Below are 14,680 nucleotides of genomic sequence, written 5' to 3'. Positions count from 1 at the left end.
TCCTTACTGGTTTGTTTGGTGCTGGAGCAAACTTTCTTTAGAATAAAAGGTAGAAACTACAGTTCCTGCTCAGCTGCTCTGTTCACCTCGAGCTTTTTGAGATGAGGAGGACTCCATGTCAGACCAGACCCAGAGCTCTGCGCTGGGACCGTGTCCTCAAACACCCCACAGACTCAGGGACTGCCACTCCAGTCAGCATTCGTACCACACAGGTGGCATTTTCAAATACAGAAGGGATCCAAGCTGGGATCCTGACCTTAGCCTCACTGACTAAAGTGTTCTCAGCTGTCATAAACCCACTGGTATCAGTTACCACACTATAGCAAAAAACAAGTAGGAGTTTAATTTACAGTTTAACCAGCAGATGAAAACTTTTTCTCTCCGATAACTTGTCCTTTTCCACTTCACAAACCAGGCTAAATTAAACCAAAAATAAGCAGGAAGTGTTCTAAATTAATTTTGCACAGATTGCAAGAGAATAAACATATTTATGACATACATCTGGGAAAAATGGTAAGTTGTTCTTTGACAGCTCATCAGGAGAGGAGTTGTTAACTACTTCAGTTGTGTAGAACTGTAATTGTAGTACGGAGCAGTAGCAAATGGTGGGAAAATTACCATTCGTAGTTTACTCTTGCATTCAAAATGGCTTTGCCTTGATTTGCATTTAGATGGGAATTCCTTCTGTTGCTCTTCAATCCATTAGGTTTTATAAGGTAAGTAACTTTTTTTTTTTTTTTTCTGAAGTGCTGGGAAGGGCATTCAGTTTTACTGCTGAGCTGTGCAGGTGGCACCCCAGCATATCCATATTCAGCCATCAGGAAAGAGAAAGGCAGCCTTGAATTTACCTGGAAATGCCTATTTCTAAATAAAGCACAGGTAACACTTTTGTTGCAATGACTGAGTAAGTCTGTTCCACAGAGAGTTGTGATTTGCAGCAGTATTTCTTTTTTTAGGTTATTCATTCTATTCCTACCTAGTCACCAAAGACCAATATGTAATATTTATTAGTACTCAGACAATATTTGCTTTAGAATTTTTCTCTTTCAGGATTAAGGCTACTTGTTTGAAGGGAGGGAGAAAAAGAAAATTTACATTTGTATTAGATGCTTAGTAAACTGGCTTTTGTACATAACATACATATAAAGAATTCTCATTGAATTATCATACTAAGACTATAAATATTTTTCTAAAGATTGGACAAAATTAGAAAATAAAAAAAAAAAAAACAAGTCTGGAAGGGACATTTAAAATTCATTTCCCCCCACCAACACAATCAACTATATGGAAATAATAATGAAAAAATGGGATTTTTTTAACCTGTTAATCCTCCTGTGATGAAGATTTTAGAGTTTTTTTCAGCAAAATGTGCTGGTGCTCTGGTGCTTCACTTCTGTTGCACTCAGAAAGTTCTCCCAAAGTCCAACCTAAGAATTTTTTGCTAAAGGCTAAGTAGATAACTTCTCATCCCGTAACCAGTGGACCCAGAAGATAATTAATCATTTTTCTTCTTGCAAAAACACATCATGTTTGGAGACTGTTGAGGTATTTTCCTTCAGTCTTCTTTTTTTTCTTTTTTTTTTTTTTTTTTTGCCTTTGTAGATGAAGAAACTGGGACGTTTTCAAGTTCTTCTTTACAGGTCATGTTTTCTGAACACCTAGGTCATTGCTGTTCCTTTTTTTAGACTCTCTTAGTTCATTCTTGAGTTTAATCCCTAAAACTGAATGCAGTATCCCAGCTGGCATCTAACCAGGGAATGTGTAGAACAGATGCTCCATGTCTTACCTTTAACACATTTGTAAATAGTGTGATTTTTTTTTTTAATTTCCAAGAAACTGACATTGTAGTCTCACATTTAGTTTCACTCACAGGTCTTTTCCTTGCATGTCTTCTGAAAGTCAATCCTTTCCCATTTTATTTTTATTCCCACACACAACTTACCCATATCAAAGTGCATCCTGTTTTTCAAAGCACTGCAGCAATTTTCAAGATTATCTGAAGTTCTAGGGCTGTCCCTAAAAGAGCAGCTTCTTTTACCACTGAGTCACTTTGAGTCATTTGAAAATGTGGTCAGATTATTCATTATTTCTTCATCGAGTCATCAGTGGAAACACTGAATGATGTTAGACAGAACACAGACCTCTGTGGAACCCTCTCTTAAACCCTTCCAGTTAGATAAAGAAATCTTAGTACCTTCCTTGAGAATATTGTTGTGACCTTTAGCAGTTGTTTCACCCAGACAATCTGGCTTGCTCGTGTGCATGTCAGGCAAGAGTGTCAAAAGTCCAGTGAACTCACACTGCATCTGCTCCCCTCAGCACTTCCAGCCTGTCATTAGAGAGACTGAGAGTGTCTTGGCTTTGGGTGCACATCTTGGCTGTTACTGATGATCCTTCTTCCCTCTATCTGCTTGAAATGGGGGTAGTTGTTCCCTTACACATCCTGGAATCAAAGTTACACCAACGAGTGTAGGGCAAGATGACAGGAAACAATATAAAAAATGATCTGCTGATGTTAATCATGGTTCACGTCCCTGAACCATGGCTTAAATACTTAGCATGTTCTTATGATAAAGAATGATGTTCCTTCAGTAGGACACAGGACTGAAAGGACTCCTAGATTATCAGAAAAAAAGAAACAGAGATTATCAGATAAGCTTTAATGTATTCATTATAAGTGCATCTATAATTTACAGGACTGATTTTACTTCCACAGAGTATTAGTCACTCCTCACTCCCTTTACCCTAGGAAGCTAAAGAAAACAGCCAGAGACAAAGTAAGCAGTTACCTATTAAAATTTACATTCCAGCCTTCCCAGAAATCTTAAAATCTCTTTTGTTTACATCTACCTTTTATGACTTTTGCTGTTGTATCAACCATGAATTGTTCTACTTTGTCTCTACAAAGATAGATGCCACTGCTGTATTAAGGTGGTGTTGTAGGTCCGTGAGGGTATTTTGGCATAAATAGCATTCCTGTAAAAATGTGGCAAACAAAAAATGTATTCAGGCAGTTTTGGGTTTGCACATATTTCTCTTTTTAACTTTTCTCTCTAGCATTTATGTTGCCTGGCAGTATTTAGGATACAAGCATGTACTGTCCTGTTGCAGTGGGTATCTCAAACAGTTAAAATGGGTTACCTGATGCACTCTGATAGCAAATTTTTGAAGTATAATTTGGATAAATCCCTTGGTTATAGTTAAGGGAAACCTTCTGTGGCAGTAGAACAAATACTCACAGAAAACCCAGATAGGAAATGTTGCAATATATAATATCACCCTACTGGAAGTTACAAGTCCTTTTAAGGAAACATTTTTTCTTTATCTTTACCCAGTAATCCTTGTGTAAAATTACAGAAGGAGTTTGTAGAGAGGCAATACTGTTAAAAATATCTTCTAATTTGTCTAATCCTGTCCACAATGAACAGGACAGTGTGTTGACCATGATTTAGGCTGACTTAAGAGTGGGTTGTTCCCAGAAGGTGTGGTCCCACTGTCACTCCTGCCCTAGACAATTCATGTGCCAGTGCTGATACAACTAAACAGTGAGTTGGATCAGGAGCTGATCTGGATAAAACCCAATCTTTTCTTTTAGTCCCTTTGGTTTTCAGCTGCATCAGTTTCCTGTTCTGACTCACTGTGTTGCCTACAAGCCAAAAGGACCAGAAAGCAAAGCGAGGAGCAAAAGGAACGCCATGATCAGCAGCTTGTTCCAAAATTGGTTTAAACAAATCGTGAGACTGCAGGCACATTGAAGGATGGGGTTTCAGCCTTTAGTTCTCCATTTCCTTTGGGTTTCTTTTTTGAGCAGTGTGGATGGTACAACATGTTTCCATTACAAATCTCTGTTGTATATTAAATTACTGCCTTTTTATTATGCTGAGTTTCTCATAGTACTCTTGGTCTGGATGTAGATTCTGCCACTGTAAAACCTCGATCTTGCAGTGAGCTCTGAGGTTCACAGCACAGTGTAGCACAAAATAGGCTTAACTGACTTCTTATGAACATATCATGTTCTGTAGCAGGTGAAATTCAATGCACACCTTTCAAGTCTCAGTGTCACTTCCAGCTACATTTCCTCATGGCTGGTGCTTACTAGATAATTATGGGGAGTAAATAAAAAAATAAATAAAATCATGGCAGTTATTTCCAATCAGATATGTCATCTTCTCTTCCTTTGGTTAGGAAATGATGTTAAAAACTTTTATCACTATCAAGGTACACGATAAGGAAGATAATTAATTTAGAGCTGTTACAGCTAGCTCACAGAGATAATTAAAAGCTTCCAAAGCATTTTGATTACCAGGCTGAAAATATTATAAATTAATATGAACTGCTCTGGTATCTTGTGTGAGTGGTCAGTTAGAACATTTACTGAAATCCTGTAAGTGTCTTAAAAATACACCTATGAATGAAATACTTTAGAATTTTATTTTCAAAGGATCTTTACAGTAAAGAAGAATTGGCTATTGTTAACTTCCTCATATATCCTTAGAAGTGTTCTTAGAAAGAGGCAGCTTGGGAAAAGAAAAAAGCTGTCACCAGCAGTTAGTTTCCTTGCTTGAAGCTTCACTGGACTTGAGAAATTACAAGACGGCTTTCTGTTTTCCCATAAATTTTGGCGCTCTCTCCCCATCATAGTTTTATTCTCATTATCTTTCCTATTTCCCTGCGTTTTATGCACATTACTGTGCTGTCCTAGGTCTAACCAACCTTCCCTCCTTGAAGGGCTTGCTGAACTTTTGAAACCTGAGCTTCCCCTTGGGACCAGTAGGTTTAAAATGTTCCCTGATGGCTCCTGTGACTCCTTTGAAGTACCATCCATGTGTGTCTGCCCACAAGATCTGCTGCTATTGCCAAAGAAATAATCTGTTTATCCCCTTCTACAGCATTCGTGCTGAGCTTCCTAAGCAGCCAGTGGGGACCTGCTCATTGCAGTTAAGGAAGCCCAGCTAAAGCTTACCACACCTCACTGTCAAAATAAATGTAAATGACGAACCTATTTCGAATATTTTCTTATTTCCCTTGCTTCTGCCGTAGCCTGGCTTAGGGGCTCTGATGCAGATTTGGGCGCAGTAAATCCCATCCCTCGTAAACGGAAGCGTCCCGTGGTGTGAACCTCGTCCTTCAGTCTCTGCTGCCAGGGCGGCTTTGGGAGGGCAGAGCCGCGCCGCGTACCCGGGAGACGCCGACATTCGGGCTAATCTTGAATTGTAACTTAATCTGGAATTGTTTTAAATGGAAACGAGCGCGCCCGTGCCCACAGCGGGTACCCCGGGATAGAGCGGGTACCCTGGGACAGAGGGCACCTCGGGACAGAGCGTGTATCCCGAGATAAGGAACACCCCGGGATAGAGGGTACCCCGGGATGGCGGATATCCCGGGATAGAGGGGTATCCCGACACAGAGGGCATCCCGAGATAGAGCGGGTGTCCCGACAAAGAGGATACCCCGGGATAGAGGGGGTATCCCGGGACAGAGCGGGGACCCCGGGATGGCGGTACCCCGGGACAGACGGGGTATCCCGGGATAAAGGGCACCCCAGGAGCGGGATAGCGGCTCGGCGCACTGCGGGAGCTCCCGTCACGCACAGGGGAAACCCCCTCAACACCGCTACACCCCCCGGGGGGCAGTGGAACCGTCCGCTTCCCCGCCGCTGCCTCGCAGGTGAACGCGCGGGAGCGTACCAATCCCCACTAGCGTGGGGAGAGAAGGGTTTCCCCCGCTTCACCTTCTCTCGCACCCCTCTAGTCCAGAGCAGCCCGGAGAACAACTGAGCCTGTGGAACGGGATGCGAGGGGCAGCGGCCTCGGCAGAGCTCTCAGGGCACTAAACCTCCCCCTCCTCGCTCTCCCTTTTCCACGCGGAAGTGGTAGCTCCTTCCCCCTCCCGCCGCTGACCAACGGGCTTGACTGCAGCAAAACGGAACGTACCAACCGCTCCGCCGGGGGGAGGGGGGAGCAGCGAGGCGTGGCGGGAAGCGCCGTCCTGCGAACGGGCGCCCGGGGAGCCGCTCCCGCCGAGCGGGGAAGAGGCGGCGCCCGCAGGAGGCACGGCCGGGGAGCCCGGGGGGAGCCCGGGGCTTCACCCGGGGGTTCATGGGCTGGGGGAGGGCGAGCCTCGGTTCCTCCCCCCGGTTCCTCCCCCCGCGGTGTGTGCGAGCGGCAGCGTGTGCGGAGGCCGAGGGGCAGCAGCCGCCGTCCCGCCTTCCCTCCCCTCCGCCCGCTCCGCGCTACCACTCCCCGCCCGATGCCGCCGCGGGGCCGGTGAGTCCGCGCCTGGATGCTCATCTCCTTCTCCTCTCTTCCCTCCCGCAGGCGGCGGCAGCGGCTCCGGCTCCCTCGCAGCTCCCGGCCGCCTCCGAAGGGATGCTGGAGAAACTAGAGCTCGAAGATGAAGGTAAAAATCCACGGCAGCAGCGGGGGGCCGGGGGCGGGCTGGGGACACCCACGCGCCCGGCAGGGTCCGGGCGGGGACACGGGAGCGGGGGATCCCCGGCGAGGAGCGGGGGATGCGCCGTGCCCAGGCCGTGTCCTTGCGGGGCGGGTCGCAGCCTCGCCGGCCGCGGCGGCAGCCCGATCCCGCTGCGGTGCTTTTGTGCCCGTGTCGTTCCCGTTCGGCGCTTTTGTACCGGTGTCGTTCCCGTTCGGCGCTTTTGTGCCGGTGTCGTTCCCGTTCGGCGCTTTTGTGCCGGTGCCGCCGCCGGGCCGTGCCCGATCCGCGGCTGCCGCCGGCTGGGTCCCGCTCCGGGGGAACGCAGCCTTCATGGCACCCACACCTCCTCCTCCTCCCCGTAAAACACCCGTTCTCCTCGAATACGTCTGCGATACCAAATATAGACTTTGAGAGCAGTGATGGAAAGCTCTTTCAACTAAAGCTTCCACTCCTTATGGCAGCACATACATCTGTTCAAAGCGGCAGCTGTACACTGAATTTTCCTTATGTGGCTGCGCTCTGTGGTTGTTCTTTGCTGTGCTCTGAAGAGCTGCAGTTCTGACAGAGTGTGCTGTGCTTCACAGGGCAACTCCTGGCAAGTTTTTCCCTCTTGCAAGCACCAAACCGTGCTGTGGGAAAGCGTGGATGTTTTTTTTTTTCCTCCAACTTGCACCAGGCAGCCACTTTACCTCTGAAAGATCCGTGTTGAATATCTCGAGCTTTCATTTTCAGAAAGGATTAGCTTAGTGGATGCAAATGTGGATGCATGGCTTAATCTCTATGCTCAGCATTGTGAGGTGGCTAAGACTTCATGGGATGTGTTTTTCTGTAGTTGGTAACTCCTATTGTAAAATGTAGGACAAATATTTAAGGAAAACTTTGGAAATAGCAGGCTGAGTCATTCTGTGAGAAGATATATCTAAGCTTGTATGCTAATAAGGCAGCTTCTTGGTTACTAGCATGCTGCCTGCAGTTGTGGGACTGGTCTGGAAAAGTAACACCTTTTATTTTAATCTTTCTGTGTGAGAGAAAAGGAAGCTCTTAACAGTTGCATTCTTTGAGCTGCCTTTTTTTTTTTTTTTTTTTTTTGGAGTCCAGACAGAGTTTGAATTGCAATGAAATGCTTGTGCCTTTGTGCATCTTGAACTTGCTTAAGTATGAGTATTTGGTGGAGGGGATCTGTTGCTAACTTGGAGGGGTTTTTTTTCCTCACACTGTTTAACTATTTTTGGTTAGGCATTCATGTTATGCTTATGGAGAGGTAGAAAGTTACCGATTTACCTATTTATTTTTACATAAAGCTTGCTACTGTGAGATACAAGTTCCTAAAACCTGCTGAATCATTAATAGTTAAGCCATTTTAAAATCTATTTTAAACATCTTACAAATGTAAGTATCTGGAAAGGATGTCTAGGTTAAAAAAAAATCTGAAACTACAAACCTTCAGTTTTGAAACACTTTTGCACTTTTAAAAGTATAACATAGGGTTATGTGGAGACACTTGATAAGAATGAAGATCTATGTGTCTTCTAAAACCCTGCAATAAAATAATCTGAATTCTTTAGAAAGTTTAGTAGTTTCAGATTTTTTTTCTGACTTTCAAGCTTCTGTTTTGCTTTGTCTCCTAATTCGTTTAGCTCTAAAGTTCAGGCTTTGTGGATGCTCACGCTGGGTGGGTGAGAGCAGTTCAGGGGCCTGTCAAAAGATCATATCTAATAGAAACCTCTGGCCAGTTTAAAGTAGGGTGTGAGCTTTGAAAGGAAGCAGTCACCTTATTAACCTTTCAGACTAAATGAGAACCTGGCTTTAGGCCTAATTTTAAAGCCAAGTGTAAAGGATGTAGAGTGCTGTATTCAGGACCTAGGATGTGACTAAAAGTGAGAGTGTGAGTGTCAGACCAAACCCTGCAGCCCAGAGTGTTTCTGTGTGAGAGGGCCCAGAGAAAGAGACTCATAGAAAATTGAGATGCAGCTGGAAATGCGGCAGCTTAGTTGCAGTACCTGTTTTATGACCTAAATTTTTGCACTGGTTGCTGTCGTTGTATTTGTGCTAATATTGGGGGTGGGAGAGTAAAATGACATCTGAGATGTTCACTTTGTTGTTGGATGGCAAGTGGTAAGTGCTCAGAAGTTGAGAAACACCTTTGAAATCTTGATAAGATTTCATTAAGTAGCTGTAGCCAAACTGTAACTGATGGATCTTTTGTCAAACTTAAAGTTTCTCTTCTGACACTTAAAATTGTGAGTTGAATGAGAAATGTGAGACTTGTTTTGGAACTGTTCTCCTGACTTTGGAGTACTTGCTCTTGTGAGCTTTCCAGTTCTGTATCCATCAACAGTTGCTAACTATCTTGTGTATCAAATTATGCTGCAGTTTTGTTGAAACAGGGAGCTTAATAAAAAGAGCTGAAAAATGAGGCTCAGTGTGTGCACTGAATGCCATCCGGTATGTGAAATGGATTTGTTTGTCCCTCTCCTCAAAGGTTACACAAATGAGAATGTGAAAGGCCAGAAGGCATTCATTTAATTTGGATTCTAATTAAGAGAGTGAAATTGAGAAAAATGGTGCTAGAAAGATTTATGATCTATGTAGTACTGTAATGAAATATGCTGAGTCTGGCCTGATGATGTGACTTCTAAATAAAACAGTGCTGTCAACTGAAGAGCTATTTTAATTTTGATTATATAAAAAGAATGTATATAAACTGTTTTGTACCTAATTAGCATGGGCAGTGTTAGATAGGATGTTACTGTTGCAGAGAGAAGTGCTGGTCATGTGTTTTCCTTAAAACATCTTCATATATCTGGCTGAACTCTCTAAGATCAGCATAACTTCTTACTGGGTGGGTCACTGGTTCTGTCTAGGGCTGGCTTCATAATGTTGCTTGGGTGATGTTTTAAGTCTGTATCTGAGTGAGATGATGTTAAACAGCTCCAATGCACCAGGGCTGAAACAGGCTGCAGGCTCAGTATGTGCACAGAGGAGAAGGACTGGATAGGCCAGGGACATTTATTTTATTTAGGGCTCCTTAAAGAACCTTTCTGCAAGCAGCAGTCAGAGCAGGAAAGGAAAAACTCCCATGTAAGAAGTCCAGAGTCTCTTTTTAACTGAAGGGTGCTCAGCTTAAAAATAAACAGAAAACTTCGAGTGAAATAGTCTGAACTCATCCTGCTCATCATTCCTTGGATGGGAATGACCTACCTGCATTTCCTCAAAAAGTGTGAGAGCTACCTGTTGATGGATGTGGAGTTTTTCATTGTAGCCTGAAATACAGTGCTGAGACCTCTCATGAAGGTAATAAATTATCAAAAACTGGTTATCTTCATACATATAATGGGTTTTCTTCTTAAGCTCCAGTGTTTGTGCAATAATGTTTCTGTAGTAAGATTATTTCTGCTTCTGATCAGTGTCAAGAGTAGTTCTGGGTTTTCTTTTATGGATGATATGATGAGCTTGGAAAAGGACAAGGAGAAATTATTCCAAAGATCTCATATGAAAAAGGACTTTAGTTAATGATTTACACTTACAAGCTTTAATTTGTTAAGCTGGAATTCCATAAATGGTTGTGTTCCAACATCTACCTGTGCTGTGAGAGGAGAAACTAGGGTAGAGTAGCAAATGGATGCCTGTCAGGTGTATTGATTCAGTGGGTATAGTTTTAGCATGTTATTTTAGAAACCAGTTTTGTTGCAAATGTTGTCTCTTATCCATTTTAATCTCTTCCTTCTGCTCACCTTGAGTAATTAAGTAGTAGCTGCTGAAAGCAGAGTTAACTACTTTTCTATAGCATCTGCAAACCCTTTCTGGAGGTGTTTTCTGCAGACTGAGTTAATTTAATTGCAGGGTTACGCTGTGTCTGTGCTCAGTTCCTAGTCTGGAAAAAGGGAATTCTGCAGAGTGTGTGCAGCAGTTGTAGCATCAGCGTCATGGGACCGATGTGCTCCTTCTTGAACGCTCTACTTCTCTGGATTGTTGCACAAGCAGCATTTAGACATCGGATAAACAGTTGACATTAGAGTGGAATCTCTCCTAGTAATGCTCTGGCCTTCATCTCACTCTCCCTGAATCATGCATCTCTTCTGTTACCTGCTCCTTTCTGGCTGTCCTTTGAAATAGACTTTCACCAGTAATTGCATCTTCTCTTCGCTGCTGTTGTGTCTGGGGTCGTTCCTTCCCTGCTCTGTGGGTTTTCTTACTGTGTCTTATTAAAAGTAGTTTTTTGAGCTCTTCCTGCCTGCTAGCCTCCTGCTGTCAAGTGAATATCTGAATCAAGGTATGAAAATAGATGTCACTCTGGGGCCAAAAATAATTAAAAGAAGCTTGTAATAAAATGCATGTTAATAGGCAGGTTGGGTTTTGTTTCCTTCTTAAGACTGAAGGATCAAGTGCTTGGGTTAGGAGGTGGTAAAGTTAAGCCGTTGTTTTGCAACTGTAATTAATTTCTAATAAACATTCATTATGTGATTGTTACAGCTGATGCTCTCTGGCACATAGAAACAGCATTTTACCCACAAGATGTGCTTTGAGATACCAGGGGACATGGTGATAGTGATAAGGGGATGTTTTGTATTAAATTTTCCATAGTTTAGCATCCTGAGTGAATAGTAAGAAATTGTTAAGCAGAGATGATAATTGGTATTAATAGATTTCATAAAATCTTTCCTATGATCTACTTTCCAAAGTAGTTAAAGAACAACATATGTGGAGTATTCAGATGTTCAGCTTTATTCGTTTATGCAAGAAATCATGGTCAAGTGCTCCACCATCCTAGGCAACCTTGTCCTTTGCCTTCCAGTTGGCTGTATAGTAACATCATACATGATTTTTTTTTTCCCTCCAGGAGATTTCCATCCTCAAAGTTTAAAGGTGAAAATTATGTATAAAGTGATACGTAATTAAAAGTATAAAACTTTATTGAGCAGTGCAAGAGAAGCTATTGAAAGTTTGTTGCCTTCAGTGCAGGCTGTTCTGTGATCCACACAAGAGTCTTTATCTTGTGCAAGTATTGCAGGGGGTTCATGTGAGCCCAGTGCACACAGTCTCCAAACAGTCCTGTTTTCCTACTCCTACAGAAGATACAACTGTCTTATTCTTAACATGGTATTTAGCCTTACAGTGAGGAAAGCCCTACTCTGTCTTGACTAGGAAATAACCCATTTAGCAGCTAAAGTTTGCAGTCTTTCTCAGGAAGCAAAAATTTTTAAGCCTTACCCATCTAGGAAGTGATGTTTTAGTACAGCAAAAGATACACAGGACATGCTTCAAATCTCGGCTTTGGGTCTTGAGGGTTGCAGGAGCTTCTTGATGAGAAAGCTTTCATAAAATTTTAATGTGGTCAAAACATGTATTTTCCCTAACTTTTTTGTGGAAACAGTGAAGCCATTCTGGCTGAGACTTCCTAGAAAATGCTTACCGTGGCAGAGATTCCATGTAATTGCTTTGGCAAAGCTGCAGGGAACTGAGAACAGTTTTACAGGAAGTGTTGGGGCTGATTGTGTCTAGCCAGTGTTGCACCTACATGATTTGCAAACATTATCTTCTGAGTGAAAGCCATTGTTGGCCAGCAGCTATCCCTGAGAAATATTGGGACAACGAGGTGTTCTCTTATACTTGGATGATATTGCTGCTTCAGGTCATGCATATGTGTTAGTGTCTGATGGACAAGTACTGATTTACAGTCACCTTTACCAGCCACTCCTGCTGGTGTTACCACTTCCGTGTGCACCAGGTGAGGGCCAACATCAGCTCTGCAAAGAGCTTCCCTGGTCCAGAAGCTGCTTGGTTTGATAGTGGGGCTATCACAGCTGGTAAGGAACTGCTTGATAGGAGGTTGAAGTCTTTGGCCAATATGATCTCAATTTCCTGGTTAGGAGGTATTGAGTTCACAGTGTCTTGTGCTTGAGCAAGGATAGACCTGGAAGGTGTGATGTGACAGTGTCAGTGTGGCCTTGTAGGTGACTCCAGAATGCTGTTTGTTGCTTGTCTGTGACTGCTTTGCTGAGCACTACCAGGACGGAGAAGGGTGACTACAGAGCCCTTCCCTTAAGAAACTTCCTAGGGGGTGGTTTCCAGTGTTGTATCCAGTAGACTTCTTTAATGCCCTGCATGTACGTGGGCAGGACAGTACAGATGGAACAGGTAACTGTCTTGGTGGTTTGATACCCCGTGCTGTTAAATTTGGCTAACCTGATCAAGTCAGTACTCTTGGAAAACCTACTGCCTTGGGGCATGGCTGAGTTCTGAATGGAGGTGACTTGGTTCAAACTGTAATAATGCCAGTGTGACAGGAATGACAGCAGAATATTTGCATCAGTTGGCTCAATCTAACTGTTGCTAAACAAGCATAAGAAATGTTTCTGCTTATTAATCATCTGTAGCAGATGTGGGTGTTCTGTAAGATAGGACTTTTTTTGTAATGTGCACTGTGGTTTTGATAACTGAAGGGTGCATGATCACAGCATTTGGAGCCTGAAGTCATGACACTGACACCATTTCTGCTTTTTGTTAGGAGCTTGATCTTTGGGTAGCAACAATCTGTCTGCAGGTACTTTGTTGATTTGAATATTTTTAGCTTCCAGAATGTACAACTGTATTAGCATTGGATGGGTTTGGGGAAGTAGATAAGTTTGAAATGCAGCATTTCCAGAGTAAGTACAGGAGCTGATGGCATTGTTTTTCTGAACAGTTCTTGTATCTTGAAACAAAATGTTCCTCTCCATGCTGAGACTGTTTGCCTTGGATGCCTGTTGTGGTAGGCTTTACTATGGCTCTTCTATGAGTAAAGAAGACTAACAGATGGAAAACCTGGCAATTCAGGGGAAAATCCTTCTGTGGAAGGATTGCACTAATGGCTGGGATTAACATAAAGCCCAAGCAGTTGAATACAAGCCCAACTATGTTAGAGCAAAGTCAAATTTGTCTTTAGGCATCCAGCTTGGCATCTGGATGGAGCTTTGGAAAGCTTAAATAACCTTGTCCTAAGAGTGGAGCACACCCAAGAGGTTTTTGAGTATGATGTGGATATCTTCAAGGTAGCTTCTGAATATTGTTTGAATAAAACTAACTTGGTTTTAGGTTCTTTCCTCCTCTGCTGAATTTTTTATGGATTTTACAGTTTCAGTGAACCAGTTGGGTGATTTTACCAGTTTTGACTGTGGCTGAAGTTAATGGCGCTCCTACATTTTGTCTAAAAAGCAATTTGCCTGTGCTATAGACCAGTGGTTTTACTTGTGATGTGATTTTTCTTTTTCCTTTTTTTAGAGTGTTTCTTAAGTTGTATTGGGGTTTGTTTTGTTGGTTTTTTTTAGTATATTTTATTTTTACGATATTATTTTTCTTTCCTGTTTTTATTGTGATGGAGTATTTCATTCTGACACTGGGCATTTTAAGAAACAGAATCAAAAAGGATTTCTTTTGTGCAGTTCTCTCACACTGAGAGAACTTATTTTGAATTTCTGCTGATGTAAAGACAGAGAAAAAAGATGTCTGAGATGCTGGACAAGGGAGCAAACTGAAATAGACACAGAAAAAGGCCATTTATGAGGAAACCATAAGACTTTGCTCACTTAGCTCAGTAGAAGGGAAGCCAAGAAGGGATGTGATAACACTGTGTGTATGAAAACATCTTGTAAGGGATGGGAAGGGGGTAAACACCAGGGAGGGAAATTAGATGAAGAACAGCATCGTCACAAGAATAAATGGATATAAATTCTTCCTATAAGAGCTTTGAAACAGTATTCTGACTTCCAGCATAGTTACTGTAGGATGGGTTGTAGGACAGACTTTAATGCTTTGACCTGGTTCAGGATGGAGCGGGATCACTTGGGGAAAGGGATTGTGTGGCTGCCTTTGACAGAAGTCTGTGAATGCCAGAGTGCAGAAGGTGAATGCTCTGCTCTACACAAGCAGTTGCATGGATCTCTCCTGCCACAGTCTTGCTTGAATTTCTCTAGTATAATTTCGAGTCAGTTCCTGAAAAAAAAATAAGGCAAAAAGAACCCCTCAAAAACTCCAGTGCTGTTCTGTATGGACGTCATGTCAGCTCAGAGGAAGGTCAACTTTGGGGAGAGCTGCAGTTTATCTGTGGTATTTAGAAGGGATCAATAAAAGCCGTAAAATGGGTTCCAGAAAACTTGTTTCCAAATCTGTTGTGTTGAATGTGTGTTGGATGTCACCTGCTTGAGTTAGGGAGCTGTTGGTTCTTTCTCTGTGTAGCTTCAAGCTACACTTGCTGTAGGTAAATCTC

At 42.9% G+C, this 14,680-nt stretch overlaps 1 protein-coding gene across 9 annotated transcripts in view; it reads left to right on the top strand.

Annotated features, from left to right (window-relative positions):
- PRKAG2 (protein kinase AMP-activated non-catalytic subunit gamma 2) overlaps positions 1 to 14,680 on the top strand; it is a 214,235-nt gene that overhangs the window by 159,187 nt on the left and 40,368 nt on the right. For 8 of the 9 annotated variants that reach the window (XM_069006355.1, XM_069006358.1, XM_069006357.1 and 5 more), the window contains one exon: positions 6,318 to 6,399. In XM_069006355.1, coding sequence (XP_068862456.1) covers positions 6,318 to 6,399 — 82 coding nt within the window. Of the gene's footprint in view, positions 1 to 5,963; positions 6,051 to 6,317; positions 6,400 to 14,680 lie in introns of those variants that run through there. The other variant, XM_069006364.1, reaches the window with a different exon arrangement.

The sequence above is a fragment of the Aphelocoma coerulescens genome, chromosome 2 (assembly GCF_041296385.1).
Source record: "Aphelocoma coerulescens isolate FSJ_1873_10779 chromosome 2, UR_Acoe_1.0, whole genome shotgun sequence".
NCBI lineage: Eukaryota > Metazoa > Chordata > Aves > Passeriformes > Corvidae > Aphelocoma > Aphelocoma coerulescens.
This window is presented reverse-complemented; position numbering and strand designations above follow the sequence as displayed.